This window comes from Salvelinus namaycush, chromosome 19 (assembly GCF_016432855.1).
Source record: "Salvelinus namaycush isolate Seneca chromosome 19, SaNama_1.0, whole genome shotgun sequence".
Taxonomy (NCBI): domain Eukaryota; kingdom Metazoa; phylum Chordata; class Actinopteri; order Salmoniformes; family Salmonidae; genus Salvelinus; species Salvelinus namaycush.
In genome coordinates this window covers 14,615,126-14,627,850 of record NC_052325.1, presented here as the reverse complement: position 1 = coordinate 14,627,850, position 12,725 = coordinate 14,615,126, and the positions used below count along the sequence as shown (strand labels likewise).

General features: G+C 43.8%; 1 protein-coding gene across 1 annotated transcript in view; it reads right to left on the bottom strand.

The window, feature by feature from the left end:
* The window catches only part of myo16 (myosin XVI), a 185,647-nt gene that overhangs the window by 145,776 nt on the left and 27,146 nt on the right, over positions 1-12,725 (bottom strand). Inside the window, exon 4 of the mRNA XM_039014219.1 lies at positions 4,934-5,042. Within this exon, the coding sequence (XP_038870147.1) occupies positions 4,934-5,042 (109 nt within the window). The remainder of the gene's footprint in view (positions 1-4,933; positions 5,043-12,725) is intronic.

The window sequence follows — 12,725 nt, the reverse complement described above, 5'->3', positions numbered from 1 at the left end:
GTCGGTGTCAGTTTTGTTTTGTCAAGAGTAGTAGTGTTGTACTGGTAGGGACAGAGAGAACACAGTGTAGTGTAGTAGTAGTAGTAGTGTTGTTTGGACAGAGAGACACAGTGTAGTAGTAGTAGTAGTGTGGTTCGGGACAGAGAGGACACAGTGTAGTAGTAGTGGTTCAGGACAGAGAAGACACAGTGTAGTAGTAGTGGTTTGGGCAGAGAGGAAACAGTTTAGTAGTAGTAGTACTGGTTGGGACAGAGAGGACACCGTGTATTAGTAGTAGTGGTTGGGACAGAGAGGACACAGTGTAATAGTAGTAGTAGTGGTTGGAACAGTGAGGACACAGTGTAGTAGTAGTAGTGGTTGGGACAGAGAGGACACAGTGTAGTAGTAGTAGTTGTTGGGACAGAGAGGACACGGTGTAGTAGTAGTAGTACTGGTTGGGACAGAGAGGACACAGTGTAGTAGTAGTAGTAGTGGTTGGGACAGAGAGGTCACAGTGTAGTAGTAGTAGTGGTTGGGACAGAGAGGACACAGTGTAGTAGTAGTAGTTGTTGGGACAGAGAGGACACAGTGTAGTAGTAGTAGTACTGGTTGGGACAGAGAGGTCACAGGGTAGAAGTGTAGGTGGGGGACAGAGGGACACAGTGTAGTAGTAGTAGTAGTGGTTGGGACAGAGAGGCACAGTGTGTAGTAATAGTAGTGGTTGGGACAGAGAGGACACAGTGAGTAGTAGTAGTAGTGGTTGGGACAGAGAGGCACAGTGTAGTAGTATAGTAGTAGATGTGGTTGGGACAGAGAGGACACAGTGTAGTAGTAGTACTGGTTGGGACGAGAGGACACAGTGTAGTAGTAGTAGTAGTGGTTGGGAAGAGAGAGCACAGTGGTGTAGTAGTAGTGGTGGGACAGGAGGACACAGTGTTAGTAGTAGTAGTGTGGTTGGGACAGAGAGGACACGGTGTAGTAGAAGATAGTACTGGTTGGGACAGAGAGGACACAGGTTAGAGTAGTAGTAGTGGTTGGGACAGAGAGGTCACAGTGTAGTAGTAGTAGTGGTTGGGACAGAGAGGTCACAGTGTAGTAGTAGTAGTAGTGGTTGGGACAGAGAGGTCACAGTGTAGTAGTAGTGGTTGGGACAGAGAGGACACAGTGTAGTAGTAGTAGTTGTTGGGACAGAGAGGACACAGTGTAGTAGTAGTAGTAGTGGTTGGGACAGAGAGGTCACAGTGTAGTAGTAGTAGTAGTGGTTGGGACAGAGAGGACACAGTGTAGTAGTAGTAGTTGTTGGGACAGAGAGGACACAGTGTAGTAGTAGTGGTGGTTGGGACAGAGAGGACACAGTGTAGTAGTAGTAGTAGTGGTTGGGACAGAGAGGACACAGTGTAGTAGTAGTAGTTGTTGGGACAGAGAGGACACAGTGTAGTAGTAGTAGTGGTTGGGACAGAGAGGACACAGTGTAGTAGTAGTAGTAGTGGTTGGGACAGAGAGGTCACAGTGTAAAAGTAGTAGTGGTTGGGACAGAGAGGACACAGTGTAGTAGTAGTAGTAGTGGTTGGGACAGAGAGGTCACAGTGTAGTAGTAGTAGTGGTTGGGACAGAGAGGACACAGTGTAGTAGTAGTAGTAGTGGTTGGGACAGAGAGGTCACAGTGTAGTAGTAGTAGTGGTTGGGACAGAGAGGTCACAGTGTAGTAGTAGTAGTGGTTGGGACAGAGAGGACACGGTGTTGTAGTTGTAGTACTGGTTGGGACAGATATTACACAGTGTAATAGTAGTAGTAGTGGTTGGGACAGAGAGGTTACAGTGTAGTAGTAGTACTGGTTGGGACAGAGAGGACACAGTGTAGTAGTAGTAGTGGTTGGGACAGAGAGGACACAGTGTAGTAGTAGTGGTTGGGACAGAGAGGACACCGTGTAGTAGTAGTAGTGGTTGGGACAGAGAGGACACGGTGTTGTAGTAGTCGTGGTTGGGACAGAGAGGACACAGTGTAGTAGTAGTAGTAGTGGTTGGGACAGAGAGTTCACAGTGTAGTAGTAGTAGTTGTTGGGACAGAGAGGACACAGTGTAGTAGTAGTAGTAGTGGTTGGGACAGAGAGGTCACAGTGTAGTAGTAGTAGTGGTTGGGACAGAGAGGACACAGTGTAGTAGTAGTAGTAGTAGTGGTTGGGACAGAGAGGTCACAGTGTAGTAGTAGTGGTTGGGACAGAGAGGACACAGTGTAGTAGTAGATGAGGTGTGGGACAGAGAGGACACAGTGTAGTAGTAGTAGTTGTTGGGACAGAGAGGACACAGTGTAGTAGTAGTAGTTGTTGGGACAGAGAGGACCTGGTGTCGTAGTAGTAGTAGTGGTTGGGACAGAGAGGACACAGTGTAGTAGTAGTAGTAGTGGTTGGGACAGAGAGGACACAGTGTAGTAGTAGTAGTAGTAGTGGTTGGGACAGAGAGCACAGTGTAGTAGTAGTAGTAGTTGTTGGACAGAGAGGACACAGTGTAGTAGTAGTAGTGTGTTGGGACAGAGAGGACACAGGTAGTAGTAGTAGTGGTTGGACAGAGAGGACACAGTGAGTAGTAGTAGTAGTGGTTGGGACAGAGATGTCACAGTGTAGTAGTAGTAGTAGTGGTTGGGACAGAGAGGACACAGTGTAGTAGTAGTAGTTGTTGGGACAGAGAGGACACAGTGTAGTAGTAGTAGTGGTTGGGACAGAGAGGACACAGTGTAGTAGTAGTAGTAGTGGTTGGGACAGAGAGGCACAGTGTAGTAGTAGTAGTGGTTGGGACAGAGAGGACACAGTGTAGTAGTAGTAGTAGTATTGTTGGACAGAGAGGCACAGTGTAGTTAGTAGTAGTGGTTGGGACAGAGAGGCACAGTGTAGTAGTAGTAGTGGTGGACAGAGAGGACACGGTGTTGTAGTTGTAGTATGGTTGGACAGAAACACAGTGTATAGTAGTAGTAGTGGTTGGGACAGAGAGGTTACAGGTAGTAGTAGTATGGTTGGGACAGAGGGACACAGTGTAGAGTAGTAGTAGTTAGTGGTTGGACAGAGAGGCACACAGTTGTAGTAGTAGTAGTGGTTGGACAGAGAGGACACAGTGTAGTGTAGTAGTAGTAGTGGTTGGGACAGAGAGGACACAGTGTAGTAGTAGTAGTAGTGGTTGGGACAGAGAGGTCACAGTGTAGTAGTAGTAGTGGTTGGGACAGAGAGGACACAGTGTAGTAGTAGTAGTAGTGGTTGGGACAGAGAGGACACAGTGTAGTAGTAGTAGTGGTGGTTGGGACAGAGAGGACACAGTGTCATAGTAGTAGTGGTGGTTGGAACAGAGAGGACACAGTGTAGTAGTGGTAGTGGTGGTTGGGACAGAGAGGATACAGTGCAGTAGTAGTAGTGGTTGGGACAGAGAGGACACAGTGTAGTAGTAGTAGTAGTGGTTGGGACAGAGAGGACACAGTGTAGTAGTAGTAGTAGTAGTGGTTGGGACAGAGAGGACACAGTGTAGTAGTAGTCGTGGTTGGGACAGAGAGGACACAGTGTAGTAGTAGTAGTAGTGGTTGGGACAGAGAGGACACAGTGTAGTAGTAGTCGTGGTTGGGACAGAGAGGACACGGTGTAGTAGTAGTAGTATTGTTTGGGACAGAGAGGACACAGTGTAGTAGTAGTCGTGGTTGGGACAGAGAGGACACGGTGTTGTAGCTGTAGTAGTGGTTGGGACAGAGTGACCATCGGGTTCTTGGTCGGGGAGGTACTTCTCCCCCGATTGCTAAGTTTGGCTGTGCGGCCAGCTCTAGGAAGAGTCTTGGTGGTTCCAAATTTCTTCCATTTATGAATCAACGAATCCACTGTGTTCTTGGGGACCTTCAATGCTGCAGATTTTTTTGGTACCCTTCCCTAGATCTGTGCCTCAACACAATCATATCGCGAAGCTCAATTCCTTCGAACTCATGGCTTGGTTTTTGCTCTGACATACACTTTCAACTGTTGGACCTTATATAGACAGGTTTGTGCCTTTCCAAATCACGTGCAATCATTTGAATTTACCACAAGTCGACTCCAATGAAGTTGTGGAAACATCTAAAGGATGATCAATGGAAACAGGATGCACCTGAGCTCATTTTTAGTCTCATAGCAAAGGGTCTGAATACTTATCTAAATAAGGTATTTCTGTTTTTGATCTTTTTTATACATTTGCAAACATTTCTAAAAACCTTTTTTCACTTTGTCATTATGTTGTATCATGTGTAGATTAATGAGGGAAAAATGTGTTCAATCCATTTTAGAATAAGGCTGTAACGTAACAAAATGTGTTCAATCCATTTTAGAATAAGGCTGTAACGTAACAAAATGTGGAAAGAGTGAAGGGGTCTGAATACTTTCTGAAATCACTGTATATACAGTATCAATACCTTTCCCTCAGGCAATATGGCAGCCAACCATCCATGAAACCATTCCTTATAATTAAGTATTTTAGTCTGTTTCCTCACTTCACATTATAATTGTGTGTATTGACATAATTTACGATCCGTTGATTTTCATTTTTTCAAATTAAGCCATTATTTCATGCTTGTAAAATTAAAAATGTTCTTTCATTCATTTCTCATTTTATTTCGTTTTCTATTCAGTCTCCTTTAACTGCTGTGAAAAAATAATGAACATTGAAGCAGGCATTATATTAACACGTTATATGGACTAGAACAAAATGTCGTACTGCCGGGATAATGGACAGGTCTTAAACAAGAGTAATTGTGTGTGGGTGGAAAAGTGGCAAAGATTGGGAAAAAAATATTCAGAAAATAAAAATATTTTTCACAGTGTGAAAGTGTGTAGGTGAACATTTCTAGGGCTGTTTGTTGCACAATAAACACATATAGTCCTACAATATAACACAACACGACATGACACACTACATAAAACAGACATTAAATCATTTGAGGAGTATTGTGTTACCGTTTTCCTCTAGGTGTTTTCGGAGGATGTAGCTGGTCTCGGTTCCCTCAGTGGCGTAGTCCAGTGGAATGTTTCCGTTCACATCCTGAAGTAGAACATTCACCCCAGTCTTCCAGAAAACCCGGAACGTATCAAACCCACCATAGAATGAATAGAGGAGGGGAGGGGGGAGGGAGACACAAACAAATTGAGTGGTTTCTCAGGCCATTCATCAGAGAGGAATCGATGATAAAGTAGGCCCAATTATCAGGCCCTCCCAGCAGTGTGAACCTGAGGAGAGCCACAGGGACATTAACACTCAATGAAGTGAATTAAACAACTCATTACATATGGGATTGTGGGGACCCCAGGGCAGGGACACGTGTGTGTGTGTGTTGTGTGTCTGTGTGTTGATGGGACCTTGGATCATCGAGGGGGGGGGGGGGGGGGGGGGGGGGGGTTGGGTGTGACAAGTGGTAGAGAGTGTGAGTGTGTGTGTGTGTGTGACAAGATGAATGTGTGTTTACACAGTGAAGAGTCCTACCAGTGCTGCCTTCTCTTGGGGTGTGAGATAACAACATACCCCCAGGCAGACTACAAATGGACTGTGTAATGACTGCTGTTTGTCTAAACATACACAAGTAAAACATGGTTGGGATTCAACATTCCTCCCACCACTACCCTCGGGAACTACTCTGTGATTTGTCAACTCTGTTGTAACCACTCCTTTCTTCCTTGCCTCACTTCCTCTCTTTACCTTTTTTCTCCCCCTCTCTTTTATTTCTCTCTCACTTTCCCTCTCGCTGTATCTCCTCCCCTCTATAACATACTTAAACTAACACATTTCCTTTCACGTCGCCATTGTCAGTCTCTCCCCATAAATCGCTGCTTGTCATTTGCCTAAACAATAAAAGAGTTTGCAGTGTAATGATCGTGGCTGGGCTGCGGCTGATAAGAGGGACAGGACCTTTAAGTGAGGTTCCTTATTGAATATTTACAGCTAATAGAATTCTAACAACCATGTTAGGATGCAGCCCAAGATTAATGGGCTAGTCTTCAAGCAGACAGAGAAAAGTGTGTGTGTGTGTGCATAGGGGGGGGGGGGGGGGGGTCATGTGTCTTTGTGTGTGTGTGTGTGTGTGTGTGTGTGTGTGTGTGTGTGGTTTGTGTGTGTGTGTGTGGGAGGGGGAAGGGCTTTACAGATGATAGAGAACGGAGGAAGAGGAATACCAAGCAGATGGATATAGGCGATATAGAGAGCGACCTGCAAGTGCTGAACACCAATCCCCAAAATTGAAAGTCCAAACCCTTATATCTCAGAGCCCTGGACCCTAAAATTCAAACCTCAAAAACCAAGAACAAAAAATTCTGCAATCTCTAAACACGAGGGAAACATCAGAGATGATGAATCTACCCCTGTCATTAATGTCAAGCAAATAAAAACGCAATTCATTTAGTTCAACTGGTGTTATTGTTATGTTATTAAAATAGTGGAGAGGTCTGCGTTTGGAGTTTGCCCCTTTGTTTCATTGGGTAAAGTGCCTACCAATCTGTATGGTCTGGTCTAGCAGGAGCTGTTGTCACTCATTAGCAGGGTTAGTTAGGGGTTAATGAATATATTACTTAACATTCAACATCAGCTGGTGCTTTGTATCTATTCATGAGGAAGGGCTCATCGATGTAAGAAGGAGAGCATAGAGAGAGAGAGAGGAATAGAGAGAGAGAGAGAGAGTACCTACTGCCTGTCTATTTTCATACTTTTTTTCATCCAGTCCAGATATGCCAATCATACAGTCTTTCTGCAGGTTTCAGAAAACCAGAGAGTGGGGAGGGACAGTTATTGACTTATCCACAGACTGTCACAGACACACACTCTGGACAATGAGTGTATGTGTGCATGCGTGTGTGTAGAGTAGATAGGGGAGAGGTGGTGTCCCTGACCTATCATTCTGAGCTCCTGGGTCAATAGGGGACTGTCCTAATGGAGACATCACTTGACACAGCCTGGTCTGGCGCTACAGTCAGACTACAGTAGGCTACACACTGTTATACCCACTGAACTGGTTCTCCTGAGGAAAACAACTGGGACCTCTGGAGGATGGCTTCTGATGTACGCATTGTGTTATTTATTCATTGTAGCTTATACTTAGCTGACTCCTACCATTATGTCAAACTTTGCAGTCAATACATAGCGGCAGACAAATGTAATGGTATATAATAACACAAGGAGCAATATGAGTTTGACCACCTCATTAATCCTAATGTAATCCTAGATGGAAATAGTAATAATGTTAGACTTGACTTGATATGACTGCTATATCCTGGGGCATCCCATCGATCAAGACAGAGCATCATCCGTCTGTTTACAGATATTAACCACTGACACGTAGAAACGAGCGGCGTCCAGTTGTCTCCCGGGCGCCACACGTGCAGCAGGGGTTAACAAGCTGACCGCAACACGCTCAGCTCTCACCGCCACATTATGATGGATCAGCGTTTGTCGCCCTAACAACAAGACGCCATAACGTGCCCCTGGTGGGATCAATGCCAACCACAACTAAGATGTAGGACTGTCCCCTGGGAGGGCTGTAGGGACAGCAGCCCACTGGAGAAGAGCTAAACACACCATGATCCTAAAGCTAGATAAATGAGCTTAGAATGGACTAGCTATACAGTCAATGTGGACTAGTCCCCTACGCTAAGACAAATTACATCACAATTTTCAGATTTATGGAAGGAGTCAGGATCAAGACAGAAAATAATATTAAGTTCCACTATTTTACAAGAGTTTAGACATGGCCATGTCGTTAGGATTTGAAAGACAAAAGAAGCTGATCATTTTTAAATGCCAAAAGTGGGTCAGTCTTCTACTGTAGTTTCAGAGGGACTTATACGACTCAGGCTAAACCTATCTAAAAGGAAGTTTCATAACAACAGAAGATCTCAGGAGAACCACTTAATCACAATCTCCCATCTTAAGCCATGAGGAGTTTAATGAAGCCAGTAATATTAAGATGATTGCTGTAAGCCGTACCATCAACACCCAGCAACAGACAGTCAGGAGTTACACAATAGTAAGCAGAAACTTCAGGGTTTACTCATAACTTTCCGACGTGTTTAGACAAAGTGTGTTTGAGAGGTCGGTTAAAGACTCATCAGAGGACCACTAAGTGACACATCAGAGGACCACTCCAGACAGACGAGGCAGAGAAACCTCCAACGATCCTCTAATATAACAGGATTACAGTAACATGAGAGAACTGATATCATGGTAGTACTCACAGTGATGGGGAGTAGTTAACTACATGTAGTTGAAGAAGTAATTGAACTACATTTTGCTGTAGCTTGGTGGTAGTTTAACTAAATTCAATTCTAGGTTGTGTTTTCAGTAGTTAACTACTTTTTTGGCATGTAGAGGTGTAGCTAACTTCTGGAACTACACACCATTTTTTTGCAAAAATAAAATAAAATATGGGTAGAGTAGGCAATCATTTCCTTCCTGTTTGACTGTGTTTCTTAAGGGCAGCTTGAGTGTAGCTGAACTTCTTCCAGTGTGAAGTACTTGGTAGCTTGGTAAACGACCAAGTCCCCGAGGCTCCCGAATGGCGCAGAGTTCTAAGGCACTGCATCTCAGTGCTTGAGGCGTCACTACAGACACCATGGTTTGAATCCAGGCTGTATCACAGCCATCTATGATTGGGAGTCCCATAGAGCGGCGCGCAATTGGCCCAGCGCCGCCTGTGTTTGGCCGGTGTAGGCCGTCACTGTAAATAAGAGTTTGTTCATAACTGACGTGCCTAGTTAAATAAAAAATGAAAAAACAATATTTTCAGAGTAGCTTCCCCAACACTGAGTATTCATTAGGGCATGCAACGGTAAACCTCAAACAAGTGTTTCTTATTGGACGAGTTAAATTAATACCTTCATGTTTTGTCACATTTTTCCTTATTTGGACCAATCACTTCCTCTGGGAGATGTTAGAACAGAATAAGGACAACCTGCCAATTCGCTCCTAATCACGAATCACTTATCTAATTGCTGCCTGCATGGCCCTCGATAGCCATGCAAATCAGGAGACCCTAATTGGTACTGTGAAATTAAATCAGATATGATAACGGACCGATGCCATGATGGGTTCAAGGCTTTGATTAGGGAGCTATGGTAATGCCACATAAACAGAGATTGCTACTCAACTAGACTAGACTATAGAAACAATTATGCCATCTCTTCATAATTGTTATTATGCATGGGGGGTGTTTGATCGTAGAGGATAAGTATCCTCATACGGGGAACCAACATGGATGAGTTGTAAATTAATGATGAATATCTCACTATGGCTGCATTTAGACAGGCAGCCCAATTCTGATATTTTTTCCCCACTAATTGGTATTTTGACAAATCAGATCAGCTCTGAAAAATATATGATGTGAAAAGATCTGATGAGATTGGTCAAAAGACCAATTAGTTTAAAAATTATCAGAATTGGCCTGTCTGTCTAAACACAGTCTTTAACTCAAATTTAACCGAACACACACTTAATATAAGGCCAGGCTAGATTTAGCATGAAGGAGCACTACTCTGTTGTTGCCTATTGGCTCCTGTCATAGTTTTATAACCAAACTGAACATTTCCATGACTAAAATCCCCTCCACTCCTCTCGCAGTCACACAGACAGGCTAAATTCTGCCAGAAAGATGTTGGGAGACGGAGCAGTACCCGGAGCTGGGAATAGGGGTTTAGAATGGGGTTGGGAACAGGGTTGGGAATGGGTATTGGGAGTGCATGGAAAATTGGGAAGCTTCCTCCCACACCAGCTGTTTGCAATGTGGTGATAAGATAATTAGCATTAGCACTAGCAAACAGAGAGAGAGAGGGTGAGAGACAATAATGTTACCCCCTCCATCCCAGCAAATACAGCCACTGTGTCATCTCTGTCAGCACAAACACTGTCCTCTATTTAGGATGCAGGAATGGAAACCCAAGGACATGGATGGAGAGGAGGAGGAGATGAAAGGAATGACACAATGGATAACTGCATGAATGAGCTGGACATTTTTGTTTGCATATCTTCACATGTCAATCAAAGGTAAGTCTGTCAATCATTCTGATATGGTGAATCACTCTGAAAATACTAAAGTTCCCTACATTAGACCCAGCACATTGTTTGGGAAACTCCCTGAAATACTTCCTAATATGAATACTGTATATGTACAGTGTATTCAGAAACTATTCAGACCCCTTCACTTTTTCCACATTTTATTATATTACAGCCTTATTCTAAAATTGCTTAAATAGTTGTTTCCTTCATCAATCTACACACAATATGTGATGCCCTGACCTGAGATATCTCTGTTTTCTTTATATTTTGGTTAGGTCAGGGTGTGACTAGGGTGGGTACATTCATTTTTGTATTGTCTATGGTTTTTTGTATGTCTAGGGTTTTTGTAGGTCTAGGTGATTTGTATGTCTATGGTGGCCTGATATGGTTCCCAATCAGAGGCAGCTGTTTATTGTTGTCTCTGATTGGGGATCATATTTAGGTAGCAATTTTCCCTTTGGTGTTCGTGGGTTCTTGTCTATGTGTAGTTGCCTGTCAGCACTCGTTTTGTATAGCTTCACGTGTCGTTTTGTTATTTTGGTTAGTTTGTTCAGTGTTCATTCTTATTATAATAAAGAATGTACGCATACCACGCTGCGCCTTGGTCCGATCCTTACGACGAACGTGACACAATACCCCATAATGACAAAGCAAAAACAGGTTTTTAGAAAAATTTTGCAAATCTATATGAAAAAAAAAACTACGGAAATATCACATTTAAATAAATATTCAGACTCTACTCAGTACTTTGTTGAAGCACCTTTGGCTGCAATTACAGCCTTGAGTCTTCTTGGGTATGACGCTACACATTTGGCACACATGTATTTGGGGAGGTTCTCCCATTCTTCTCTGTAGATTCTCTCAAACTCTGTCAGGTTGGATAGGGAGCAATGCTGCAGAGCTATTTTCAGGTCCTTCCAGAGATGTTCGATCATGTTCAAGTCTGAGCTCTGGCTGGGCCACTCAAGGACATTCAGAGACTTATCCCCGAAACCACTCCTGCGTTGTCTTGGCTGTGTGCCTAAGGTTGTTGTCCTGCTGGAAGGTGAACCTTCGCCCCGGTCTGAGGTCGTGAGCGCTCTGGAGCAGGTTTTCATCAAGGATCTCTCTGTACTTTGCTCTGTTCGTCTTTCCCTTGATCCTGATTAGTCTCCCAGTCCCTGCCGCTGAAAAACATTCCCACAGCATGATGCTGCCCCCACCATGGTGAACCGCAGAGATGGTATTGGCCAGGTGATGAGAGGTGCCTGGTTTCCTCCAGACTTGACGCACGGCATTCATGCCAAAATGTTCAATCTTGGTTTCATCAGAACAGAGAATCTTGTTTCTCATGGTCTGAGAGTCCTTTAGGTGCCTTTTGGCAAACTCCAAGCGTGCTGTCATGTGCATTTTACTGAGGAGTGGCTTCCGTCTGGCCACTCTACCATAAAGGCCTGGTTGGTGGAGTGCTGCAGAGATGGTTGTCCTTCTGGAAGGTTCTCCCATATCCACAGAGGAACTCTGGAGCTCTGTCAGAGTGATCATCAGGTTCTTGGTCACCTCCCTGACCAAAGCCCTTCTCCCCCGATTGCTCAGTTTGGCCGGGCAGCCAGGCTTGGTGATTCCAAACTTCTTTCATTTAAGAATGATGGAGGCCACTGTGTTCTTGGGGACCTTCAATGCTGCAGACATGTTTTGGGACCCTTCCCCAGATCTGTGCCTCGACACAATGAGCTCTACGGACAATTCGTTCTACCTCATGGCTTGGTTTTTGCTCTGACATGCACTGTCAACTGTGGGACCTTATATAGACAAGTGTGTGCCTTTCCAAATCATGTCCAATCAATTTAATTTACCACAGGTGGACTCCAATGAAGTTTTAGAAACATCTCAAGGATGATCAATGTAACCAGGATGCACCTGAGCTAAATTTTGATTGTCATAGCAAAGGGTCTAAATACTAACACAAATAAGGTATTTAAAGAATATATATATATATATATATATATACATTTGCCAACATTTCTCAAAACCTGTTTTTACTTTGCCATTATTGGGTATTGTGTGTAGATTGATGAGGGGGGGAAACTATTCAATCCATTTTAGAATAAGGCTGTGATGTAACTAAAAAGGTTAGAAAGTGAAGGGGTCTGAATACTTTCTGAATGCACTGTATTTCAAGAGCATCTATAACAATTGTATAATGCCTTAGAATGCACAACATAACACTAATAGTATAAACACTCACTACAAAACACTGATTGTGTAAATCAGTTTTATGTTTATCATGTTTATCAGCAGTTACATAGGAATGATCAACAAAAAATGCCCTGATTGCGGTCTTATTTGGGATCAGAGCAGAGTGACTGTGCATTGGCAGGCTCAGTGCTGGAGAAGACATGTGGTGTCAGGAAGGCAGAAAGAGAAAGGGAAACAGAGGCTGTAACAGCTTCAAAAAATAGCTATTTTTACTCAGTCTCTGCCTCAGCTCTCCTTTCAGCCGTCCTCCTGTACCCTTCTGATAATTCTGTAATATATGTTATCTTACTCTGAGGAACACACATACATTTACACATGCACGCACACAAACACACAGAGAGAGAGAGACAGAGAGAGAGAGAGAGAGGGACACACACACAGAGAAAGATACACACATGCACAGCCATTCATTTTTGGGGGGAATCTCAGTCATTCTTTCATTGAGCTTGCTCACACAAACACACACAGGCCGCACAG